Here is a 27,479-nt window from a genome sequence, read left to right as displayed (position 1 = left end):
GCACTGTTTTAAAAAGAAGGCACATTTTGTTTACTAAGAACTCAATATTTTATACCAATCGTTAAGGCTGTCCTTTAGATCATTCATAGGGACCAAATTAATTTATTCCCTATGTCACTTACCACAATTCACAATATCTTTCCAATTTTATTATTCTATACTATTTAATTCAAGAATAAGGTCAATGATGTGTTAAATATATTTGTGCAGTTACCTAATTTTTTATTCAGTATTTTTCTTGATAAAAATATTATTATATTTGATTAACTCTTATAAAGACCCTTCTTTTACAACTCAAATTTGTTGAGTGTTCTTGAATTATATTTTAATTGTCAGAGAAACAAATATATTTAACACATAGATAATTATTAAACAAATTATTTTAATTAAAAATATAAAAAAACCATATAATTAGTTATACATATAGATAATTAATATGTTATTTATTTTCTTCATGTCACAAGATTTTTCTTTTTGAACTATGCTAAAAATAAAAATCCAAAATGTTACTTGACATGAAATTAAAATTAGTTTTTGTGTGAATTTTGATATATTTAATTCTTAATTTTCAAAATAAATAGATATAATCATTCGTTAAATTTCTAATGTGTCAAATATTAAACAATTTAAATATTAAGATGAAACTTGACACATTAAAAACAAATTTATAATATTTTTTATTTCTAGGTTTGAAGAAAAAAATATATTAAAATTTTAAATTAAAAAAATTCCATATAACTTTAGTTTGCAACTTTTAACAATTTTTCTGAGTGAATGAACATCTCAATCTACTTGTGAAGCGTGAACAGGTGTCAGTGGACACAGGTAAGTGACGACAACAGCATCATGATTCATTTGGCCACACATACATACATACTTTATATCACATTTGATCTGATATGTTTGATTCAGATCCATCCATGGCCACTGAATGAAAGACTGTTACTTTTTACTTTCATCCTTTTTGTTTGGTGAGAATAAATTAATTTTGTAATGAGATGATTATGTGTGCTTTCATCCTTTAAATTTCGGTTTAAGACCAGACAAGTTGGATATACTAATGAATCATTCATTATCAAAAACCTTTTAAGTTCCAAATTCCTCGTACCAGAGCAAGTGTTGTTGGCGGCATGGAGAAGGAGCAGCTTGATTTTGTTCTGGTGCCGTTGGGTCTGTTGGTGTTCCTCATGTACCATATCTGGCTTGTCTATTCCATCGTTCACAACCCTCTTCGAACTGTTATTGGCCTTAATGCTGAGTCTCGTCATCAGTGGGTTCTTGCCATGATGAGTGTGAGTTGTCTCTATCTCTCTCTCTCTTTCAATTCATGAAAATTTTGATTACAAAAGGATGGGGAACACAGGTGGGTCATTGATAGTTTTTGGAAAAAATGTTTCTTTTGGATAAAATCAGTGTTGTCCTTCGTGTTCATCAACCCTCCCTTGGCGTATATGACTATGGAGAACTATAGTTCGGATATTTACTGGAAAATATGTAAACACTTACAAGCTTAACAACTTTTAGAACAGGATTGTTTCTGAAGATGAAGTGTTCAGAAAAAAAAAAAGAACTTTTGTGTTTGAATTAGTGTCCTCATTTTGTGGTTAGGCTTTTGTAGTTTGATATGAAATTGACAATCGCACTTCGAGTTCACTGTTTCCTTCTTATTACTAGTTATTTTATGATGATTCTTACAGTAAGGGGTAAATAAAGAAAAAAAAAAAAAGCAGGAGATTTTTCCTATTTCGTGAGGTCATCGAGTAAAGTGCAGCAGCATATTTCCCATTTCTGTATTCTTTCATTGTCTGTTTAGAGTGTTTGATTGTTGGATGAATCACAAAAGTGATGGGTTTCTTACATAGGATTTACAGGGGAACTCAACTTCTTGCTGTATGTTTGGCAATTATTGACTTTATTAATGGCAGCATGTGGCAAGTTGTAATTCATTGAATCCAATTACGGCAAATAGTTGAGGCCGGAGTGATAAGGTATTCAGAAAAATAGAGCCAACATACGGTTTCTTGGCTTTTTCATTTCCTTCCCATTTGGTTCTTTTTGTTCTTGTTTTTCTCAATTCTCTCTTGTTATCTTTAAAGGTTACAAAGCTTCCTTGTTTGACTACACTACTCTTAGTTTGAAATGGTCAAAGCACCAAGTTGTGAAACTGTAAGAGATGGCTGAAAGGTGATAATAATATAATCATCAAAGAACTGCTACCACTTGTTTTTATACAACTCTCTTACAACATTTAATTGTAGTGATAGATAGTGTAAAAAAAAAAAAAACAGCTCAGAAGAAAACTCGACTTAATTACGCATAGTAGTTACTGCTCACTTTTACGCATCAACCAGCATAGTAGTTACTGTTCACTGGTATGGTCTTAGATTGAATATCCATGCTGACTATGTTATCATGGACTGTTGCTGCTGATGTATGTTTGATTGAGATGCATAGCCTTTTGAGGCTCTAATTTCATGCCACATCTACTGTCTTAGAAGGTATGAAAAAAAGCTATGGAATTGATTGTGCTGGTATATTTTCAGGAACCGATGAAGAATGGGGTTCTGGCAGTGCAAACTATTCGCAACAATATCATGGCATCTACTCTTCTATCTACAACAGCCATCACACTCAGTTCACTTATTGGCATTTTTGCGAGCAGTACCTGGAGTAATGACGAGCCTATCATACCTTTCGGTGATAGTTCAATCAAACATATTTCTGTCACCATTTGCTTCCTCATTGCATTCTTATGCAATGTGCAGTCCATAAGATACTATTGCCATGTCAGTTTCTTGATCACTGCACCAACACTCAGAGACAAAAGGGAGTATATGGAATACATTGCCGTGACTTTGAATCGTGGGAGTCATGCTTGGTCTATTGGACTTCGAGCATTTTACCTGTCATTTGCATTCTTCCTCTGGATTTATGGGCCAATACCCATGTTTGCATGCTGCTGCTTGACGTCACTTGTTTTGTTCTTCTTGGATACAACAGCAAAAATCACGCGGAATCTTCATAGTAACTCATTCAGGAAAGATAGGGGAACCAATGATGTAGAGTCTGTTGTGGAACCTGATTATCATCCTTTGCCTGCTAACAATTTGTATCAAAACTCAGACGTCAATCATGTATGATCATGTATGAGCAATTATAAATGTAACAAATTTGTACTTTCCAATTGAGAAGTATGAACATGTTCCGGGGGTGTTATAGAAGGATTCAATGAGAGTACTAGGTAGTCATTTTTATATACTGGTATGTTAGTTGCATTTCACTTCATTGGGATGAACTTACTTACAATCGTCCCAATCATTTTTGCTGTACCATTCAATCTCTCACTCTTCATTGGTATGTTAGTTACATTTCTGCATGTTTGGATAGCTAGACTTATGGAATTCGGTCAAGTTGTCGCCACATCGACCATATGACAGCAAACCGTAGAAGCAGTCATATATTCTTGAGTTTCCTCCCTTACCAAATCGTATCCTGTAAAAGATCGATGGAAGATCAGATTGAAAACCAGAGCTAATAGAAAGAAGACCAAACAAGAAGTAAGACAACAATTGAAGAATAGATGTTGATGTCTTTTTTTTAGAAGACAAACAACTAGAACAGTCCATCTGTTCCTGTGTTGGAAGCTTATCTAAGATCTGTTAATTACTTAATTATAATTTGTAATATTATATTATGATGATTCATGCATCACTGAGGGCTACGTGTGATCCACACACTAAGAGCATTTTAGATAAATTCAAATACTACATGGGCAGGAATTAAACTAAAAGGTGGAGTAAACATCAGCAGCAATCTAATCATAGATATTTAATTTTTTATGCTACAATCTAATTATAAATTATAAAGGTCAATGATTTCTGATTACATTTTACTGTAAATTTCCTTACACTTGAGGAAGTTAAGAACAAATTTTTCTTCCTGTGAGGCACATCATTTTTGCTTGGAGAGAGGGGAAGAAAGAGAGAACCTCACCCACATTTTCTTAAAGAGAAGATATATATGTACGTTTGTGTGTGTGTATATATATATATATATATATATATATATATATATATGCTGAAATGGGTGTATGTTTATGCTGAAAGTGATGGGTTTAAGGGTAAGTTGTTTGTTGAAAATGCTTTGATTGACATGTATGCAAGATGTGTGGGTTGTTATAGAAGAAAGCACTTGATTTTCCTTTGATTGAACTTTAATGGAAGCCATCTAAGATGACCTACACAAGACAGCTGTCAATTACTTAATAGTAATTTGTAATATTATGTTTATGATGATTCATGCATCATTGAGGGATTATTTAATAGTAACAATGTAGTTATCGACAACACAATTATGTAAACACTATTATTACCAACCAATCTTGTTTGTAATAACTTAGTTGAAAGGATAAACGACAACATAATTTTGGCCGACGTTCTTTTTGCCTAAAAAGCACATAAGGAACAGTTCTAAACAGTTTCAAGAGTCATAAGCCTTATCTCGACTATAGATAAAATTAATTTAGAATATATAAATAACTGTAATTTTTTTCTTACGATTTAGTTTTGTGAGATTAATCCACTGAAAAACAAAATGGCACGTGATTTGAGCTAGTGGCATGTGTAAGCATTTCTCCATGGGACCTGACAAGAATAAAGAAAAACGACCACATGGAAGAACATGTTATCTCCATCTCAATATCAGTTCTTTTTTAGATTCTTCAGCTAAATTTAGTCAAATCAAATCATAATTGGGAAACATGGTGGAAAGCATATACTAATTATACTAATAGTGTCGGTATTAATTTCCATTTCCCAATTTTTATTCAATCAGAAAAAATGGATTTAATTATAGTTTTTGCAGTCTTTACGAGTTAGAAGAGCCATGGAGGAAAAGAGAAGGTTTTGTGAGTGGAAAGGTCAAGGTGGGCTGGATAAAGACAAGGGTAGGTATGAGTGAAAGGAAAGGAGAACCAATTTGAATTCGCTAAGATTATAAAGTTTTGGTGTTGGGTGTTGGTTATGTTGTGAGGTAAGTGATATATGAAAAGTAAAGTTTGAAATTTGAAGAGGCAGCATGGAAGTAGATGAACTGGACTACGTGTTGGTGCCTCTGGGTGTGTTGGTGTTGGGAATCTATCACGTTTGGCTTCTCTGCACTATAATTCGTTACCCATCTCACACTGTCATTGGCTTGAATGCTCAGTCTCGTTACCAATGGGTTCTTTCCATCATGGCAGTCAGTACTCTGTTTCTCTCATTTTCTCTATTTTTCACTTTACACTTGGCACATATGCTGAGATTTTCCATTCACTAACTGATATTACTAAATAGTTTATATAAATGGTGAATAACCTTGAATTCTTTAGCTAGTTTTAGGACTGAGTTAGAACCGAACTTAGATTCCAAGATGGCATCAGAAAACATATCTTAATAGTCGTTACTAGACTTATCTAGTTACCTGGTATATTTATAGACATTCAATTATGGATCTGAGAGAGTCTGTTAAAAATCTCTTATTATTCAGTAATATGACAAAAGTAGTGTATATAAAGTAGAGGTAACTATTACCTTTTGACAAAAGTACTGTATATTGTCTCTCAGATGTGTTACTGGACATTTGCTATTCTTTTTCATGAAGATCATTTATATTCTACAATAACCATTTTGAATATTTTTCTCTGCATAACTATCTGTCAATAGAATTGTTTACTAGCTTTTGGTGTTGAATTAGACTCAAACACAAATATGAAGAGGCTGTTTCTCACTCGGAGATGTGAAACTGTGAATGTGTTGTTTTTGTTCATAAAGATAGTTTGTCTTGTAAAATAACATTTTTGAATGTCTTTAGGAAACTACCTGTGGATAGAACTTTAGGCTAACTTTTGAAATTGAGTTAGGTCCAAGGCTAAGTGCTAAGATGTTGTCTCTCTTACCGAGATGTGCAACTTCACGTGTTATTTCTCAAAGACTGTCTATTATCTTGTACAATAACAGTTTTGAACATTTGTCTTTAGGAAACTACCTGTAAATAGAACTTCAGCTAACTTTTGAATTGAGTTAGGTCCAAGCCTAAATTCTATGATGTTGTCTCTTACTGAGATGTGCAGACGCACATGTGTTGTTCTTACTCATATAGACTGTTTATCTTGTGCAATATCAGTTTTGAATATTTGTCTTTAGGAAACTACCTGTTAATAGAATTTCTGGGTATCTACCTTTAGAATAGAGTTGTGTTAAAACCCAACTACTAAGATGTTGTCTCTCACTCTGATATGTGCAATTGTGCATGTGTTGTTCTTATTCATAAATACTGTAGAAAAACAATTTTAAATATTTGTCTTTTGGTATCTAACTGTTAATAGAATTTTAGTTTGGAACTTTTTGTCATTTACTCCCCCTAATGACACCCCTTATATAAAAACATAAACCAATGAAATTGTTATAAAATGATGATAGAAGTCTCACCTCGACTAGATATAAGATCAATATATAGTATATAACTGAATGTAAACCTTATCTTACAAATAGATTTTGTTGAATTGAGTTAGATTTAAAGCTTACTTGTTAGTCTTTTTGGTTAGTATAATTTTATTCACTGAGACAATAGTTTTCTCAACAAACTACCTTTGCATTGTTTTCAGGATCCTCTGAAAAATGGGATTTTGGGAGTTCAAACAATCCGCAACAATATCATGGCATCTACCCTTCTAGCTACAACAGCAATAACTCTTAGTTCACTTATTGGCGTTTTTGCAAGCAATGAATCAGATACCAAACTAGTTTATGGCAACAAAACTTCCCTTAATTCTTCAATCAAACGCCTCTCCATCTCACTATGCTTCCTCGTTGCGTTTCTATGTAATGTGCAATCTATCAGATACTATGCACAAGTGAGCTTCTTGATCACCACACATGCACTGAAAGGCCAGAGGGATTTTATAGAATATGCTGCAAGATCCTTAAACCGGGGGAGTTATGCTTGGTCTCTGGGGCTGCGTGCCTTCTACTTTTCATTTCCTCTTGTCCTTTGGATTTATGGGCCAATACCTATGCTTGCCTGTTCCTGCTTCACATCATTTATATTGTACTTCTTGGACACAACCACTCAAATAACACGAGATCTTCACACTAAGTCATTCAATAAGAGGGAAACTGGGGGGGACACAGAAGCATCCTAGTTTCATAATTCTAACTGTCCTTGAACTTGATAGTCTTTTAGCTCTTGGTAAAGTTCAATAGTAGGCTTTCTATATTCATGTAATGATACCATTATTGGTTAATTATAGTACAATCTTCATTGAAAAGTATTTGTAGTATATTGAAGAGAAAAGTTGTTTTTTGAGTGAATGATTCAATGATTGGAGAAAGTGAAAATAATTGGGGTTGTGGGAGTTCAAAAATCAGCAACAATATCATGCCATCGACTCTTCTTGATGCAACAGCAATCACTCTTAGTTCACTTATAGGCGTTTTTGTAAACAGTGACTCAGATACCAAACTAGTTAATGACAACAAAACTGAAGTTCAATTGTATATTTCCTAAAACCATCTCTGTTTTATTATTGTTACTGGTGAATTATTTATACTATTGACTGAGAAGTATGTGTTGTATCTTGAAGTAATTTTCCCCCTGTTCATTTGTTTCGGTCTAACAACTTTTACAATGATCTAGTTCGTGTTTGAACACCTAATATCAATCTTATGCTGGGTGAATAAAGAACATGAACTTTATTAGTGGCAAGCATGTAATGGATGGTGCTGGTTTACCCATAATACCGTTATTATTACTCCCTCGAATCATTTCAGAAATGTCCTTTCATTGCATGACCAAACATGTATAAATGGATGGCATAGCTTTGAAAAACCAAATCAGATTTGATTGGAGTATATATTTGGTTGTTTACATCAGATTAAGGCATGGTATGTCATGTCAGGTCAATGAAACGAACATAACATGCTCTCCAAGCAACGTGGGGCTAGCTTAATTAATTGTCAAAATGTGAAAAGATTGATGAGAAATATATATATGCAAGGGAGGTCAATGATCGGAGGAAGTGATAATATTTGGACAAGCAGGATCAAAATCATATATTTTATCTTGTTTGATTGGCTTCTAAGTAAATCATGGTTGGAAGTCGAAGTATGAGTTTGAGTTCCATATCGAGTAGAGATAACAAAGTTAAACACTGTGTAAAAAGAAGAAAGTTGAACACTGTATAAAATAGAAGATTCATAAATCTATTCAAATTTTAAGTTGAAAGTGATATCAATCACTATATACGTTGGACTTACGTTTTATTGGTTTTTATTTAGTCTGTTAATTAAATTCTCTCTCGAAAAAGACTCATTAATCACTTCATTTTTCTGTAGGATGGGACATGCATAACAGAAGCAGTAGATGATGAACATAATGGCAGAAAAATATCTGCTACCAATTCTGGTAGTGGGAATTTCAACATATCAGATACCCTTATCAACACTATGGTATGCCAAATCTTTCTTACCATACTAAGACTAACCTTCTTTTGAAAGGTATTCTTTTTTCATCCACTTTTAAAAAATCTGCTCACTTTTTTTCATTCCCAAAATTCCAAAATGTAAAAGGGTATATTTCAAATTACTTTTTAGGATTAAAGAAGTGTGTGAGTCGATTCGTTTAGCAGGAAACTGCTACCTCAAACAATGATTATATTCAAAATTGAATAACTTTAAGAATTTAAGTAGAATGTTTTCAACACGTAAATGTTTTTTAGCATTATTTGATGTGATAAACCTGAGTAGCTGTTAGAATATTAGAGCAAATTACCGGTGGTGGATATGGTTACATGAAAAAGGACATATTCCTGCATGGATATTCAAAACTTTGAGAATGGTTGGATAACTAGTTACTGTGAAGAAGATTACCCTGAACATCATATATCAATTAATAGCAACTTGGGTTGGCAAGCATGCAGATGATAACATGGACCAGCCAATCCGTAGCCGAAAGCTTGCAAATTCCACAGTAAGATGCATGTTTCTGTGTTTGTTTTGTACTTTTTAGTGACTTTCTACTCATATAGAAAAGAACGAACCATGTTTTGTTCTTGTGTCAATTTTTCAAACGAATTTTCAAAATGATGCTTCATTATGTGAACCTTGTTGCGAATGATCGTTGCTTTTCTTTTTTTAGCGATTGTTTATTTACATTGAATGATTGACTATAATAATTATGATAAAAGTTACATGAAATCCGTAAAGTTAAGAAAGTAATTTTATATTTTAGTATTAATTTATTCTTATTGATGCTAATTTTTCTAATACAGTAGTATTATCCGACATTGATTTGGTATGAGATTCTACGTTCGTTTTGACATAAACATGTCAGACGTATCAAAGAATGTTTAAACACTAATTGTGTGCAATGTGGAGGGACAAATTCTTATTGTCTAAACATCTATTGAATTGTCTTGAATCTTACGCAATTTGTAAAAAAAATTTATATTTACTTATATATCTTATTTCTAATCGGTGTGAGAATACAAATTATACTAAATGAAACACTAAATTAAGTATCAATGAAACCTACGAAATTATTTTAAATTTAAACTTTTCAAACATAGTTTTGTTTATCTTAACATTGGTTTCAATCACGTTAATTAACGATATATATTTTAAATTAGTTTTAATTTTAATCGACATGTGATTTTTCTTTCTGTCATTGAAATCAACATAAAAGTTTGAACATTAGATTAGGTGTCTATGAAACCTACGAAAGTGTTTTAGATTTAAACTTTTCAGACACAGTTTTGTTTATAATAATATTGGTCTAAGCAACGTTGGTGAGCGATGTATAGTTACATATGGAACAATGTCAAAAGGAATCTTGGTCCTTATCAGCCATCAGAAACTAAATATTCTTTAGACCAAAAACTGCATGCGATTCGACTAAACATGCAAAGCATATTACGACACTAGATTCTAGCTCATTACTCGAATGCAACAAAGTAAAACGCCACTCCACTTTTTGTTATGGTGGGATTTGATCTCAAGAATGATAATAATAGACTACAAAACAACATCATAGAAGATCTAGACCACCTTCTTATAGTTGGAAAAATCTTCCGATACATACTTAGATTTCAACAAGACTCAATTTTTGAAAAAATATTTGAGTGTGTATCGGAAGATTTTCCCAACACTTATATTATTAAATCTTATTATATACTTTTATATTTTCTAATTATCATTATATTTTTATGTTTTAAAGGTTTGTGGGATTTTTTCTCTTTAATTGTAGGATTTTGTTTCATAAAATACGAACAAATCATATAAGACAACATCAAACTACGTTCAACGAAAAAAAATACATTAAAACAATAGATTTATATATCTTTCTATCTATAAATATTATTTATTTTACTTATTTTTAATTAATGTGAAAATTTTAACTTATTTTGGATTTCTGACATTTTAATCTTTTCTATATTGGCAAAATTTAAAGAAAAAAATCTTAGCCACAACTATTTTAAAAAAGTAAAATCATATTTTAATTAATTATATATGCTCTATTATTTGAAAACTTAATTTTGTATTTTAATTTTTACCCTTTTGCATAAGTTAAAAATAGTTATGCAATAAATTAAATGATTTTTTTTGAGAATTTGTCATTGGAAAATAGTAGTTAAAGTGTGTTAACCAAATAGAAAGACTAATTCCTTGACAAACATTATACGATATACCAATTAATTATTTTGTGTGGTATACATATGTGTGTATTATGGTGTACTAATTATGATAATAATACATCATCTCCATAATTTTCTTTGCCTACTAAAAAAATAGTAAAAAGGTAAGGTATATCCTTGATGGTAGAATTATATAGACATAATATAAAAATAAGTATAAATTTCATCTTTTAATTTAATTTTATGAAATTAATTTTTTTTGTGTTTATATCAATTTGATCGATAAAAGTCAATTTAACAAAAAAAAAATATTAAGAAATTAAATTTTAATACTTTTCTTAAAAAATATAAACATAGCTTAAAATATTAGTATTTTTTTATTCTACGTTAATAAACATTAATGTGTGTGATTGAACTTTGAATTTAAATGTGATAAAAAAAATTAGTTAAACTTCTATATTTATATTTTAAATATTAAAAGCCTATAAATCTATTTTTATTTGTGATATTACAAAAGTATGATATTATATATACCTTTTAAAATTATTTTATTATATATTTTCAGTCATTAAAAGAAATTTATTAAAACCCCTTTGATTTCTGTTGAACTATGCAATCTTAGTATGTTTTGGCAGTAGCTTTTGATTTCAAAAATACTGGTTTATATGCATGACAGGAGGAAAAACTGGTGAAAACTATATATGCACGTAATTAACTTGTATAGAATCAATGAAGAAGAAGAAAATTATTATTAGTTATAATTATGGTTTTGAATTACTGGTTTTATATTTGATGATATGAAAGTGGTCTTTAAATAGTAATGAGCATGTAAGTCACATCAGAATGAGTATGCATCTACAAATTTGGAAAGGGTCTCTGTCATCTGAAAATAACAAATTTCCTTCGTAATGAGCTATGGCTTTAAAGCAGTAGGTCTAGAAAATGGAAGAATACTTTCATTAATTTCATGTTTCTTGCATTGCAGGCAAGACAAGTGATATTTCACTGTATCTTCTTCACATTGTTTATCAGATATAAGGGTTCTATCTTGGATTGCAATACCACTTTCTCACTAATACTACTACTATACATCAATTTCCTATCACTTTCTCACTTCAAATACGTCACATGAATAGTAATAGTGGGGTCATCTTCATCCAAGTCAAAAGTGCCTTTCTCCTTTTTATCTTTTTAGTTTTAACCTTTTGTTCATTCACCATAACCAGATATTATTTACAGTATATATAAAGTTATTTGATCTTGGTTTTGTTCTTGACCCTTTGTTATTGGCTAGATCACCTTGGAAATCATTGACAAGAGTGTGGGGTACTGACTGGAAGAATCCTGAGAAATCAAGTATGTATGTGCCCTACAATATGTCATAGTCAGTTTTGAATTGGACCCCATACATTTTCTTCGCAATCCCTTGCCACAAATTCCAATTGCATGTGGTCCTTCTTCCATAAAGCAACTTGTACTACATTCTTCTTGTTGAAAGGAAGTCAGATTTTTCTTTGAAGCACAAAATACAGATCTACTATGCCCAAATCAAATGTTTATACACACTAGCACACTGAAGGAAATCAGCAGGAAAAAGAACAAAAGGGTGTAGAAAATTACAAAAAAAGCTAAATCCTTTATCAGTTTCTCATTCTTACTCTCTCATGCCATCAACAGACAGATAATTCCTAGTGTCCAACAGCCACACGCGTCTAACTGCAAAAACATAAAGGTTAATTAATACAGCAATCGTATGTTGGCCTAGATATCTATATTCATTTCATCATTTTATGATATTGCAAGAAATTAAAGATAAATAATACAGTTGATGCCATCACTAGAATCACTATCCATTGATGCGGCCAAAACCTTGTATTGTGTAATTGTAACATCTGCAATCAGTAGAGAAAAGTGGCTAGTTAGATTCCAGGAAGAACTTCAAATTATATATGAACTTGGTGGTTGATAAAAGGAGGTGTATATATATATATATACCAACAGTTGGTGTAGAGAGAGGAGGAATGAGAAATGGAGGCTGAAGGTGATGACAGAAGTATAGAGAGCACAAAGGAGTGAGATGCACAATTGATCAGTTCCTTCTCTCTCTCTCTCTCTCTCTCTCTCTCTCTCTCTATATATATATATATATAGTATAATATATATATGCATATCATCATCAGTGCTCTCTATCTTCTGTCAACAACCTTAGAAAACCAGTGCCTCCTTCTCAGGCTCTTGTTCTACCTCAGCCTGAAAGAAAAAAGAGAGTATAAGAAAGGGAAGGGGATGATGATAATGATAATGATAATGAAAGAGAGAAGAAGAGAATCGTGTGGGATGTTAGATTGCTCTCCAGCCAGTAGCAGCTATTTATAGGAAAAAATGTAAAAGAATGGGTAAAAGGGCCTCAAAATATTCCACTGGATTAGTAAGCTATAGCTAGTGGTGGTACCACAATGCAGTGACACTCTCCATTTTCTAACCGCTTCTCACGAGATAATTAAAACATCCTCAAAAGGACACACAGCTTATGTAACATCCTAACAACCATTCACGTACGTACTTGCTGTAAAACCATGCATGCTAATAATATAATCCAAACTCCCATACTTAATTTATATATATACATGAATTAATTCAAAAACATACAGTGCAGCTAGCATGCACTAACTACAAGATCCCTCATGCAACAGTCACTGATATGGTATTGATTTGCACCCATGTGCAATAGGATTTGAGTAAATCGTGTGAGATCATCATATTATTTCCTAATGTTAATAGTTCTGTGATGCTACTACACATAGTTGTTGTGATTCTCATCTATCTTCTTCCATCACTTACTGTGAGTGGTATGTGGGGTCCATCCACTGGATAGTAGGGACCTTTAGTTTCATGCTGCTTCAGAAACTCTTGCTAATTTCCAATACACTCACACAAATTAATGTTAAAATCTGTTTTCTGTTTCTTTAATTAGAAATGTGAAAGCTAGCAATTCTAATATGTGAGGATTACCTTACCATATTTAGAGGGATACGTATAAAACCATACTAATGAGAAACATGGTGAAAACTCACTTCAGCATTGCATGGTTGGGAAGTCACTATCAAAATACAGTGTAGTGGAACTCATCACTGTTTGCTATGACAAAAAACTTCTGTTTAAAAATAGGTTTTTTATACTAGTTTTTTGGAATAAGTATAAAAATAAAAATATAAAATATTTGATTTTTTATATTGATTTTCACTAATAAAAAAGGTATTTTATTTTAACGTGTCATGTACAATTCGATTTCGTAAAAATCAAAACATATAAAAACTCGGTGACAATTTCGTAAGTAAAACAAAGTTATATGTCTCGGTTGTTTTGAGAACTGAGGTATAAAAGTTCTATTGTCTCGGTTATATAGACAACCGAGACATAATATCCTGCACAATCAACTTGACACTAGGGATGACAACGGGTCGGGTTCGGATCGGATAGTGTGATACCCGAACCCGACCTACCAGATAAAACTATATCCGAAACCCGACCAGTTACCCGCCGGATATCCATCTAAAAAAAATCCGTGGATTTTTTTCAACCCGCGAATATCCGTTGGATATTTTTTAAGTTTTTAAATGAAATCCAAATTAAATTGTAAAAAAAAAATACAAATAATATTTAAAACATATATCCAAATAAATTCAATGGATAAGTAAATAAAAGTTAAAACATAAATTCAAATTAATAAAAATTAAAACCAACCTTCTTAAAAATAACATAAGGAAGGATAAAAATGTATTTTCAACTTTTTTAGCGGGTAACGGGTATCCATGGGTCGGATAGTGTAATACCCGAACCCGACCCGATTATAAGCGGGTATTAAAATATCCACTACCCGTGGATAGCGGGTAGTAAATATCCGCAGATACTAACTATCCATTGCGAATTTTATCTGCGGATATCCGCGGACGCGGATTTTTTGCCATCCCTACTTGACACATTTTCTGAAACAGAAACACAGTCTTGATTATTAGAGAAATCGAGATATAAACAGTCTCACTTTTATACCGATTTTATATTATTTTTAGAATCGGTATAAAAAATCTCTTTTAAATTTATTTTAGTTAAGTTTCTAAAGGAAAAAGATACAAATAAGTAAAATAAAACTTACAAATCATGCTACTCTTAAGGATAAGACGTATATAATTTTGCTTCATACTTGTATTAAACAATATTTTGTATGATGAGGAAAAAGGTAGAGTTTTTATCAGTGTTCTTAACTAATTTTTATAAAGGTCTAAATCAAAGTCATCTTTAATTGAATGATGACGAATTGCGAATGCAGAAGTGCACCATGACAAATGAAGAAAGGGATTTGATATCTTTTTGTGCAAAACTTCCATGTCCACCCAAGTTGTTGCTGTAATACTTTTATTTAGCCACATCATAATTTACTATATAAACTCATTTTTTAAAATGATTAACGTCTATTGTGATTATATCTTTTGTATGAAAGATTGACTTTGATATAATTATTTGAATCTTTAAGAGAAATTCAAGAATGAGTAAAACCCATACATGAAACTAAGCTAAAAAATCTTAATATAATGAATTTATAAATTTAAAATAGATTTATGTATCTTATTTCTTATATATTTAGTTTTTCTTATCGCAGAGATTTATGGATGTGAAAAACAACATATTTTAATTTCTTGATTTCGTTAATAAATAATTTTTTAAAATATATACAGTCCTAAAAATTGAACTCTTAATTCATAAACAAAATAATATATTATTAATTATATAAAATCATGTTAATTAGACAAGTTTAAAAATAGTTAATTTTAAATTATTATTGAAATAAGATCATATATATATATATATAATTTGTTATTAAATATTTTTGTAACGGGAAAGTTTAGCTTTAACTTTTAGAACTCTATTCTACGAACAAATGCATCTTGGTTCTGGATGGATGGCATCAAGTAAAGGATAAATAGTATACGCAAATAAATAAGAGTGTATTTGTTTTAAAATAATTTGATAAATTAATTATATAATTATTTTTATTTATTAAACAAGTTCTGTAAAAACATGTCTTGCCATGATTTGGGCTACTCCATCGAGTCGTTTGATTGATTTCTCTACCCTATGTTTTAAGTTTAATTAGCACAATAAAAAAAATATTTAACAGTACTAAAATAAAGTCATTTCTATAATGCACCCAAATAATCCATCTTAATAAATATATAGATATGATAACGATTTAAATTACGATAAAATTACATGATATTAATTTTTCTTTATCTCTTTTTATAAATTAATTATTTAGTTAAACAGACTTTTTTAAAATATTTGCTAGAAAATTATACAAAGTTAAATTAAACTAGGCATATAAATTCTTATTCTGCTATATACTGTTCATCGATTTGGCATCATGTCATCCACTGAACTCTAGAGTTATCCAATTGTAAGAGATATATAGAGAAAATTTGTACACATAAATGTTTGAAAAACCTAAGATATGAAAACATGAAAAATCTCTACAACAAAAAAACACTACAAAAACTTAAAAGAAATTTTTTAAACAGTATAAGTATATCAAATAAATTTCTAAGGTATGATAAATTATATAATTTACATTTAATCATTATACATGAAGCCTATATATAAGGTTGGACGTAAAAACAATTTTTAAGTAAACAGACGAAGACTTTAACAAATTACAAAAATGTTATTTTGCATTTTTCACATCTGATTTTTGCATGTCAAATATAAATGGAGGAACAAAATAAACATATTTTGTGTTACATTTGTTTTTTACTTGCTACAATAGATTAAGAATGACATCAATTGATAAAAAATAATTAAAAAAATAACAGTAAAAAATATGTAGGCTGCTACATGTATTTTTGTTATATGTAATTTTTAATCGATTGTATTTTGAACATACACGGGAGAAGTTGCTCTTATCAATACATCTTTTTATATTTCTTTCAAATGTTTTATATTTTAAATAAATTAAAAATATTTGTGGTGATATCTTCAATTATATATTAAACATTTTACTTTCAAACCTCTTATTTTGAGTTTTAATGATAAATTATCTCCGTCTTTTTTTTTTACAATTATTTTACTTTTGAATTAAACTTAAAATTAAATATGTTGTTACTTCCTAAACTATAAAACAACATTAGAATTTGCTTTTGATCCAAAATTTTGATATAATTTGGTTATGAAGTGTATATATATATATATTTCTTCTAATATAATTGTATTAATCTTTTTGACGTGTTAAGCCATACTTAGGTCATTGTTTGAATTATTAAGCTGTATTCGAAAAATCATTTAACATGAAAAAAATATATTACATTGTTGGATTTAAAAGATTATATTTATTTATTTTTAAAATTGGGATCGAAATGGTTTGAAAGTTTCGAATATGGATAAATTTTAGTTTTGTGTTCAAATTTAAGAAAAAAATATATATTTAACCCTTAAAATTAATATTAGTCTTCATTTATATTTATATACGTGTCAAGAATGAATCTATATTTGCATGTAACATCTCAGCACATCACGATTTTATCAGAAAATTTCTACTGAAAATAAATAATATTTGATTTTTTAATGACTATGATTGATAAGAATGTATATATTCACTACGTGCTCATATGCCTCTTTATAACTGCTAAAAGATTTATAATTTATTAGTTAGTCTAAAAAACTTATTCCAATCTCTAGAATTGCTTTCGCTTACTATTTTATGGGATATTGAGTATTTCTCAATGAATTAAATTGTTCAATTGCTTATTTATTATTAATATATATGAGTGTATAATTTAACAATGTTTTTATAATTACTCATGTATATGTTAACTAAGTTTGAAAATACTAAGAAGACGTTAATAATATATATTAAAAAAACTTGTTTTATTGTTAGAAATAATATAATAATTATAATATAATTATAAGTGTAAGTCTCACATTAGACAAAAATAATAAAGTTAAATATCATATAAGAAAAAAAACATATAAACCTAAAGTCTTGAAGTTTTAAGTTAAAAATGGATTATAATTTCTTATGTGGATTGAATTGATGTTATCTAATTAACCTTTAAAATATTTTTAATCTGTTTGAGCAATTTATTTATTAGATATGAAATACCATTGGTTGCAAAAGATGAAAAATTAATGAATAGAATAAATTTTGGATTATAAAAATCAATAAACTATATACTTACTTATCTAAACTTATCCAAGAATGGTGATTAGATAGGGATAAAAAGTATCGTCTGTAGAATATTATTATTGGCTACGAAAAATGTGAGAGTGGACGGTGAGGATTTCACTTACTATAACAATTGTTTTGTCAAGTTCATTATAAATATAAAGTGAACACTTTGGCCTCCAAATTTAAAAAAAGAAAAGGCGATCTTCTAAAATGTTTTAGGAAATTATTCCTTTTAAAATAGTTAAATTTTTGAAGGATAATGATATTTTTGAGAACATTTTTTTTGACAACATTGTAACACTATTTACTATCATTCTGCCATTGGTTCATGTTGGTGTTTATGATTATTATTATTAATTATGAGTAATTTTGGACCAATCACATAATGACATGTAGATGATGTTAAAATGTTATCATAGTATCATTATCTATTTTCGAAATATACCCAACACAACATTACAAATATTTTCCAAGTTAATTATAAAATTTAGAAGAATTTATACTTTTGAGTTATGTGAATGATTATTTGTGATATTTTTGTGGAGGAGAAGAAAGAAAGTATATTTGTTTAATAGGTATAATAATTTGAAGTTAGAGATGTGCGGTTGAGGAGTGTGAAAAAGACGTAAGTGCATGGATGGCAACGAGTCAAGAATGCGGCATCTTGCCCCCAAAGCATGGAAACGAGAGAACATCCCTCAACGACACACATTTCTTATCTATACACCTTTTGTTTTTTTTTCCTTTTCTTTATATTTTAAAAATAAATTAATAATTTTTTTATAAAGTAAATATATTTTCTTATGAAAAATTATGTATAGTTTATAAATTAAATTATAAAATACTTAGTTTTATCGTAATTTATAAAAGTTGACATAAAATATTATTTTCAATAAATGATATGAAGGTTATATTTTAGTTTATTATGAAATTTTACTTGTAGAAACATTTAATATCAAAATATATTTTACTCTTATCTTGTATGATTGTGATCGATCGACCGGTCAATGGTTAATCAGATGTTTCAAGCGAGTTATTCTATTGAACATAAATTATTTCTAATGTGAACAATTTAAAGTAAAATATGACTATTTCTAATTAAACTGTAATTAAACTAGGACTAATCAAAGGTTCAAATCTATAAATATAAATATAAAGTAAGGAGGCAAGTGATTTTGTATTTATTGCACCATCAATGCTTGAGTTGTCGAATCTTTATTATTTTAATATCGGAATATATTATACAGATAACCTCCAAACATAACGGACGAACAATATAAATCAACGATATAATAAAGACCAACTGTTAGACTTAACATTCGGACTTCTTCGCAATCTATAAAATCTTACACAGTTGATCTCGACCTCGTACTCGAAACAACTTATTTTATTTTTATACAATTTTTTTTATCATTCTAAAATTATTATTTTCAAAAAATCAAATTTGGAGAGTATATGAAGTTAAACTCTTAACTTATAAGTAGATTAAACTCATTTTATTTGGTTTTGGTATGATGATATATTAAAAAATGTGTGGAAATTGATAGAAGTAACTATAAGTAGAAGTAATAAATGGTAAATAAGTTTGATGGGAGGAAGTAATAAATGTGTGTGGAAAGAAGTAGAAAGAAATTTAGTGGTGATTAAAGGAAGAAGGAAAGGTAGGTTTATGTGGAACACCTGTCAAAACCCCATACCTTCTTTCCTCATTTGGCCTCAGCAGGCCCACCTCAGAACATTGACACCATGCTCTCTGTAATTCCAACCTTTTCCATTTTCCCTTTTTGGGTTTAGAACCATTCTGGAAGCCTACGTGCTTACTGCTAAATGGTCAATGAAGAATGAAGAATGAAGAATTTCATATATCTTTGAATTATGGTTGGTATAATGGTATCTTTGAAATTGAAAAGGGGTAGCGTTTAGAGCACGAAGCATGCATGCAATAATGATATAGCTAGCTAGCAGATAACAGAACATATGCATATGCAGTTGTGCAGTGGGAAGTGAATATAAGTATAATATATATGCATGTGGGGTGAATTAATTGAGAAACAAAGCTAGGTATAGGTAACTATTGGTATATTGTAGAAGAGAGATAAGGGAATTGATTCTATGATGAACTGACTCAGACCACTTCTGTCATGGCAAATCATCTTACATTGCATTGATGATCAGTGTATTCAATATATATATGCCAGGTAGAATATGGTTCCATTTTTAAAACAACATGCAATCAATCATCCTTCTGCAAACATATCTACTTCTGACTTTACCCTCATCACAACCGTAAATCTACCCATATTCAGGAAGAAAAAGAGATATGGTTTAAGATTAGTTTACCAGATTCTTCTCTCCAATTTGCTTTCTGCTTTCACTTCTTTATATGATCTTTGACTGCCTCATTCCTTCATCAAATTCTCCTTCTGTTTTTGGTTTATATGGCTTCCATGCTTTCTCAACTAATGGCTAACATTCAGCTACGTGATTTATTAAGATTAACACACTTTTTACATTCATGTAATACATAATAATAAGGATAAAATGGTCATTAAAATATAAAGTTTTATATTTTTTTTAAGAAAAAAGAAAATAAAAAGTAAAAAATAATAATTTCAAATGAATGTAAAAAATTTATGTCTATCAAAATATCATTTTTCATTAATTAGTACTTCAAATCTCACGTAAAGATTAATTTACATAAGTGTAAACTTAATTTTTGAAAGAGACTATTTGATTTCAAAACTATTAATAAAAAAAGAGGTTAAATATATTTTTAATTTTTAAGTTTAAATAAAAAATTAAAATTTGTTTTTGTTTTAAATTTTGCTGATTCCCAATTTTTAAAAGTGAATAAATATAGTTATTTTAAAAAAACAATATTAATTTGGAGTTATAGATTGACTTTTGAATTAATATTTCATCAAAACTATTAAAATGTCATTTTGAAACTTGTTTGAAACATTAAAAAATTTAACATAATTAGGTTATGATGAGTGCATTTATTTATTTTTAAAGTTTCATAACCAAACTTTATCAAAATTTAAAATATAAGCTAATTCTAATTTTACATTAAAATTTAAGAATTAAACATATTTAACAGTGAAACAAAATTATTTTCGTGCTCTATCTAAATAAGCATTATTTATTTGGTTGAATTTCATCCAGCATTATTTATCTTTGGATAAATTTCATCCATAGTTATCTATTCCAATAAATCGTCTTGAAAGAAATAATATGTATAGTGGAATTAATTAGACTTTCAAACATCCCAAACAATTTGAACAAGTTAATTATATGTTTTGGTATTTTGAAAAGATAAAATAGCAAAAGCAAAAAGAAAAAGGTTGAACAAAAGAGTTTTAATTTTTAATTAATTAATAAATTATATGTTAGTTAAAATAAGTTTTTTGGAAAAAAAAAACTTGAATATATGAGTGTAAGATAATGATATAAATTATGTTAGTTTTAATTTTGAGAAATTATTTTAATGAGAGGGACTACAAAACAAGCGGAAAAAATGTTAGAGAAACTAATATCAATATATTACTGTATATAATAGTAGTCGATGCCAAGTTTGATGTGCTGGTATAGTAATGAAAATGCGAGGAGGAATTGTTGTAATAGAACGAACTATAGCCATAATAAACAACAAAGTTGTGTACTTTGCAGTCGTGGATCTGTTTTCAAAAAATAACAACTTCAAATTATTGTCTAAAAAAAAATCTTTTGAACAATTTTTTTTTCCACTTTTTTACGATCGTCTATGTAATATACGAACTAATAAAACAATACTATATTATAAAAAAATTATTAAAATATCATGATTCTTATTTATAAGAATCAATAATCTATCATAAATATTCGGACTATGATATGTGAACAACTTTTTTTAACAATCTTATGATAATAGATTATGTATTAATATTTTATTGGTCCGAATATTTAAAACAAACCAATCACCATTGTAAAAAAATTATCTAAAAAAAATTATTAAAAAAATATTTTCCTAAATATTCCCATGCAAGCCAGGAAGCAAAAAGACAAGCATGAAGGATTTTTCATATTGGTTTAGGTAGCAAATGCAAATGGGTTAGGTTACCAAGAACAATAATATTTTTGCTTTTCAAGCATAATGATAGTTCAATTTAAAAGGAAAACGGAGTAGCCATATAATCTGATCAGAAGAAGGAGCAAAATGTCAGCAGGAATCATATTCTGCGTTGCGGTTTCCCTTGCAACAATAGCAGTTATTGTTTTGGCTGTGCTATCACCTGTGTCGCACAATAAGAACCATGGAAGACCGTGGTTGGATCTATCCTTGTACATCCAACAGCCTCAGATACCAACCTTAAAGAGTGACCTCGTACCAAGGGAAGATGGCGGCGCTTTGATCTTTCCGCGCGTCCTGACAGAGGGACCGGAGAAGAGTTCACGTGAGGTTGGAAAAGCACAGGGGTTCGTGATTCTCGGCGACATGTTTCAGCAATCGGCGTTTAACGTGATGTATCTGAGCATCGACACCCCAGATCATAAGGGTACGCTGAGCGTGCAGGCTGATGAAGACAAACAACAGCTCAAGGTCATCGGAGGCACTGGTTCTTTTGCCTTTGCTCGTGGTCTTGCTTTTTTCACCATAGCTGATGAAGCTGCTGCTACTTACCATCTCAAACTTCAGCTTCAATTCCCCAACCATTACCCAAACTCATTACCACCATGATGCACGCACGCACTTCTACTTTCGTTCTGCTCATTCCCTTTTTCTTCCATCAAACTCAAAACTACATCGTTACTTTCATTCTGCTCATTCACGCTTATACTCTAATCTTAGGATGTCTTATGATATTTTTAAGGATTTTGAAATCACTATCATAAATATAAAACATTCCCATATTAGATACAATAAATATCTTAATAATTCTATAATATCCGTTTATGATTTCTTATAAATTTAATAAAATTAAAAGTTAAAATGATATTATTTAATAAAAATTTAGCATTAATTATATCGACTTAAAACTTTTGTTTAAATAATTATATTAGTACTATAATAAATTGAAATATTTTACTGTCAAAAGTTTACTATTCATAAGCTTCTATAAACATCAAAATTTATAACTTTATTAAGATCGAAATAGAAAAGATACAATTTAATAAATTAATTATTTTAAAATATATCTCAAATATATTTATATTATTATTAAACAGGTTTAAGAATATATATTAGATTTACATTATCAATATAAAAATATAATAAAAAATATTAGACAAGTTAAGTCATCTACATTAAATAAATTTATCGACACATAATTAAACAATTATATAAAATCATATTTAATAAGTTTTTTCGTATATTAATTAGATTAATATTAAAAAAAAAATTAGACTAATCATTTCTTATATTAATTAAAAATATATATTGTACTTTTATTTCTTACCATAATAATATGTAAAAAATTATACATATTTATTGATAATACAACTTTTTTACGGTGCCATATAGAAAAAGATGTGATATAATAATTTTGTCTTACAAAAAAATTATTAATACAAAACTATATAATTTTTATATTAAATTATATTATAGATATTCTTACTTTTGAATATATTTAGGATGTGAAAGTAAAATGAGATTATTTAACAAAATATTAATATTAATCATATGTACATAGATGTTTATATAAGATTTTAAATAATTATATTTGTAAAAAATTAAATTGAAATATTGTACTTCATTTCAATTTTTAAAATATACATTTTTAGCAAAAAGAAAATCATAATTTTTAATATTGTAAATTTCGTTTTGTTTTATAACCTTTTAATTCATATTTTACTATTTTTAGTTTCTAAATGTACGAGCTTGTGCTTTGCTAATATCAAAATAAAGGGTAAAATAACAAATAATTAATTAGACAAAACTATCATCATTGTTGACCTAGTATAAGAAAACTAATAGATTAAGTCTAATAATACACATTAAACAAATTTGGTGACAGAATGGTTAGACAATTATAGAAAAAAAATATAATAATACATGTCCATACACTAACTATTTGAATGCACCAAAAAATATTAGATAATGAGTTATTTTATAAGTTGATTATACCGGTCTAAAAATATGTTGATTAAGCGAGCATAACAAAAAAATATTAAACATGTTTGTCAATATATCAATTAGACAAGTCTAGTAATATATATTAGATTAATCTATTCATACATTGACTAGATGAGTATAGAAAAAAGATTATACGAATCATTTCATGCATTGATTAGACGAGTTTAAAAATACTAATTAAATGAGTTTATCCATACACTTATTAAACGAGTATAACTCTTAGATAAGTTTTATAAAACACTTTAAAAGACTAAACATAGATTGATTAAACAACTCTAATTTATTTGTTCACTAATTATTTAAATAACTCTTACAATACACTTACACGAATTTATCAATGCACGTTGTACGAGCGTCAACAACATTCATTGGTACGAGTTTAAAGCTAATCTACCAATAAAATTTAAATTTTATTTTTCAAATAAATTAAGTAGTGAGGTAAATTTAAAATTTAATGACCGGCACCTGGATTAGAAGCGGCCATGGGAGATGGTGGTCCAGTTGTTTGGATGCCAAGCTTTCTCTTAATCTCCAGCTCTGTTCACAAGAACAACAACAAAAAGGTTATGGTGATTTTGTGGTAGTTTTTGCATTAATGATGTTGTATTACATGGTTGATGTGTAACATATGGATTTTAAGGTTTTCACTTTGAAGAAAAGAAAAGGAAAATGATATTTTTAACACCATTTTTTACACCATTTTGACACTGCACACGTGTCAAGATGTGATTGAACGATTTCAAATTAAAAAAGTTGAGGCAGGAGTATATTTGGAAGANAAAAACCAAAGTTTGTTTTTTTAATTTGAAATCGTCCAACCACATTTTGACACGTGTGCAGTGTCAAAATGGTGTAAAAAATGGTGTTAAAATATCATTTTCCAAAAAAAGAAAAACACTGATATGAAAAAGAGGAATGAAGAAGACAAACCTCCATTAATTTGAGTGGAAGAAAAGGATGCTATTACAGCAAGAAGAATGAGAAGGTAATAGAAGAAGGAATTCAGACCCATCTTTATCTTTAAAAGCCAGATATAGAAAATGATCCATGCTCAAATATATTTATAACCACAAAAATAATATGAACACTAGATTTTTTATCATACCGTTTTGGTTGGACCATTCCACACATCTTCTTCTTAGTTTCATAGGAAAGGTTTGAATTTCACAGTAACTACAAAAACGCGTGGCTATGTCTGTAATGGCATAATAACGGAGACCAACGTTTCGTAAAATTAGACTGGAAAACTCGTGTGAAAACTCATCAATTTTCAAAAATAAAATCTGATAAACTTAAAATAAAATCTTCAACTGATAAAAGCTGGCAGACCCTGCATTACCGCTTAGTGATTCTCTGATCTTACTATTGACTGATAAATCTGATGCTCCTTTTGTTCTTCCGTTTCAACTTGTTTACTATTTTAATCTTTTTCTTTTTAAACACAAGCAAGTGCTTATAACATAGAAATCAACTTTAATATTTATCTTATATTTATGAAAAATGATATTTTATCACCAAAATTTTGACACCATTTTAACATTTCACACCTATCAAAATAATGTGGTTGGATGATTTCAAATTAAAAAAAAAAAAACTTTGGTTTTTTCTTTCCAAATATGCCCTTACCTCAGCTTTTTTTAATTTGAAATCATCCAACCACATTTTGACACGTATGAAATGTCAAAATGGTGTCAAAAAATTGGTGTTAAAATATCATTTTCCTATATTTATTTAATGTAGAATCTTTAATACCTCTTTCCTATTTAATATTATATTTATTATTATTTATTTAATATAGAAATCAACATATCAAACATCATATTTAACAAATAATAAATTTCTTTAGATATAGATTCGACATTATTCTCATACTATGATAAAGAGTTCACTTAAAATATAATATTTATATTTATTTATATATCATAAATTTATTTTATTTTTAATCAATATAAAATCGCTGTCATATTATATAATATAATATATGGAAATTAATCAAATCATTTCCTTAGTCTTTCTTTGTCCACGTCTTTGCTTTTTTTTTTTACACTCTTCCTTTTATCATGAATGGTAAAATTCTATCTTAGGAGTAAATATAAGATAATTGATAAAATTTATAAGACAAAATCCTTATGGTGTCCAAACAAACAAAAGGATTCTCAGTAATTTATTTTTTGTACACCTATTTAACTTCAATGATTTTCCTATCTTGAGGTCGATCAACCAACTCCCATGTTTTATTTTTTTTTTCAATCATAGAATTTTCACTTTCATTGTATTAACCAATTTTGATTTTCTTTTGTTGCTCCAAAATTTTCAGGTTTCCAAACAACAATATTACACCTCTCATAAATATCAGAGAGTGATCTTGTACCTCTCACAGAAGCATCATCTATCAATTCATTTTGTCAATCCTCTTCTTCCTCCTCTATTCTTGAAGCAAGAGACCTTTAAATTGTAGGTCTGCTACAGTTTGATACTCCTTTTTTTTCTTTTATCCTAGTTCCACTCTTCATCTTCTAGGGAGTGGACATCTCTACTAACAACAATGCTTCATGTTTGTGGTTGAAAGCTTGTCACGCTTATTTTGTGGAACATGAGTGAAACACAAACATCCAAATACTTTGAGAAAATGTAGAGATGGTTTATAGTCATACCAAGCCTTATAAGGTGTTTGATCATTGACTGCTTTTGTAAAGAGTCTACTTTACAAGAAAACAACGCTATAAGTGACTCTTGCCCAAAACATTTTGAGTAGATTTTTTTCATGCAACATGCATCAAGTCATCTCTAAGATGTATTTGTTTTTTCTTTCACTTACTCCATTTTGTTGTGAGTATAGGGTATGATTAATTGATTCTCAATGCCAGCTTCCTCACAAAAACTATTAAAGTTTTCTTATGTGTATTCCTTGCCATTATCAAATCTTAGAATCTGAATTTGCTTGCGACTCTGATTTTCTACTAATTTTTTGAACTTCAAAAAAACACCGGTTACTTTTGACTTGAATTTTAAGAAAAAAAATCCAACACATTCTTGTGAAGTCATCAATAAAGGCAGCATAATATCGATTACCTGTTAATGAAGGAGTTCTTTGAGGTCCAGATATATCTGTGTGGACTAACTACAATTTACAAGTGGCTCCTCTTGCTGACTTTGAAAATGGCTTCCTATTTTGCTTTCCAAATAAACAAGTCTTGCATGTTGGTATTTGATCATCAAGTTCTGAAAGATCAACTGCCATTTTCTTAGACTGCATTTTCAACAGTTCTTGGTCATGATAATGCCCAATCCTCTTGTGCCAAACTTTTGTGATGTTCTCCTTGACGGGAAAGGCAGCTTGCTCTTCTTCCAATGGATATTCATTTGGATTTTGAAAATTTTTTAACTAGTTATGTCTCTAATCAAACAAAAATTGTTTTCAAAAGCAGCTTTGAAGCCTCTTTCAATAAATTGGCCAACACTCAACAAATTTCGTTGAATTT

At 29.2% G+C, this 27,479-nt stretch overlaps 3 protein-coding genes and 1 long non-coding RNA gene across 5 annotated transcripts; 3 read left to right on the top strand and 1 right to left on the bottom strand.

Moving 5' to 3' along the window:
* The first annotated feature begins 807 nt into the window (after positions 1–807).
* On the top strand, positions 808–3,708 carry LOC106763837. Of its 2 annotated transcripts, none has more exons than XM_022782181.1 (3): positions 808–825; positions 1,092–1,292; positions 2,544–3,708. In XM_022782181.1, exons 2-3 carry the CDS (start codon positions 1,131–1,133, stop codon positions 3,138–3,140), a joined length of 759 nt encoding a protein of 252 aa, XP_022637902.1. In that variant the 5' UTR covers positions 808–825; positions 1,092–1,130; the 3' UTR covers positions 3,141–3,708. The 2 variants fall into 2 exon arrangements, with proteins under 2 accessions (XP_022637902.1, XP_014503493.1); XM_014648007.2 differs by lacking the exon at positions 808–825 and adding an exon at positions 906–971.
* A 1,007-nt stretch (positions 3,709–4,715) lies between these two features.
* On the top strand, positions 4,716–7,644 carry LOC106766149. Its single transcript, XM_014650904.2, has 2 exons — positions 4,716–5,238; positions 6,644–7,644. The coding sequence occupies exons 1-2, from the start codon at positions 5,077–5,079 to the stop codon at positions 7,178–7,180; spliced, it is 699 nt and encodes a 232-aa protein (XP_014506390.1). The 5' UTR covers positions 4,716–5,076; the 3' UTR covers positions 7,181–7,644.
* A 3,959-nt stretch (positions 7,645–11,603) lies between these two features.
* Positions 11,604–13,199, bottom strand: LOC106766592. The gene is made up of 2 exons (XR_001376109.2): positions 12,665–13,199; positions 11,604–12,561 (listed from the first exon to the last, which is right to left on the bottom strand). It is a non-coding gene; the product is annotated as an uncharacterized LOC106766592 (long non-coding RNA).
* Positions 13,200–22,080: 8,881 nt separating this feature from the next.
* LOC106756146 (dirigent protein 6) lies at positions 22,081–22,602 on the top strand. The gene has a single exon (XM_014638440.1). It carries the CDS (start codon positions 22,081–22,083, stop codon positions 22,600–22,602), a length of 522 nt encoding a protein of 173 aa, XP_014493926.1.
* The last annotated feature ends 4,877 nt before the right edge of the window (positions 22,603–27,479 follow it).

This window comes from Vigna radiata, chromosome 1 (assembly GCF_000741045.1).
Source record: "Vigna radiata var. radiata cultivar VC1973A chromosome 1, Vradiata_ver6, whole genome shotgun sequence".
Classification (NCBI taxonomy): Eukaryota; Viridiplantae; Streptophyta; class Magnoliopsida; order Fabales; family Fabaceae; genus Vigna; species Vigna radiata.
This window is presented reverse-complemented; position numbering and strand designations above follow the sequence as displayed.

Excerpts from the sequence above, each read along its gene's own strand:
- LOC106756146 (XM_014638440.1), top strand. The coding sequence starts at position 22,081 with ATGTCAGCAGGAATCATATTCTGCGTTGCGGTTTCCCTTGCAACAATA.
- LOC106763837 (XM_022782181.1), top strand. The coding sequence starts at position 1,131 with ATGGAGAAGGAGCAGCTTGATTTTGTTCTGGTGCCGTTGGGTCTGTTG. Across the intron at positions 1,293-2,543 it reads GGGTTCTTGCCATGATGAGT|GAACCGATGAAGAATGGGGT; the intron begins GTGAGTTGTCTC and ends GTATATTTTCAG.
- LOC106766149 (XM_014650904.2), top strand. The coding sequence starts at position 5,077 with ATGGAAGTAGATGAACTGGACTACGTGTTGGTGCCTCTGGGTGTGTTG. Across the intron at positions 5,239-6,643 it reads GGGTTCTTTCCATCATGGCA|GATCCTCTGAAAAATGGGAT; the intron begins GTCAGTACTCTG and ends CATTGTTTTCAG.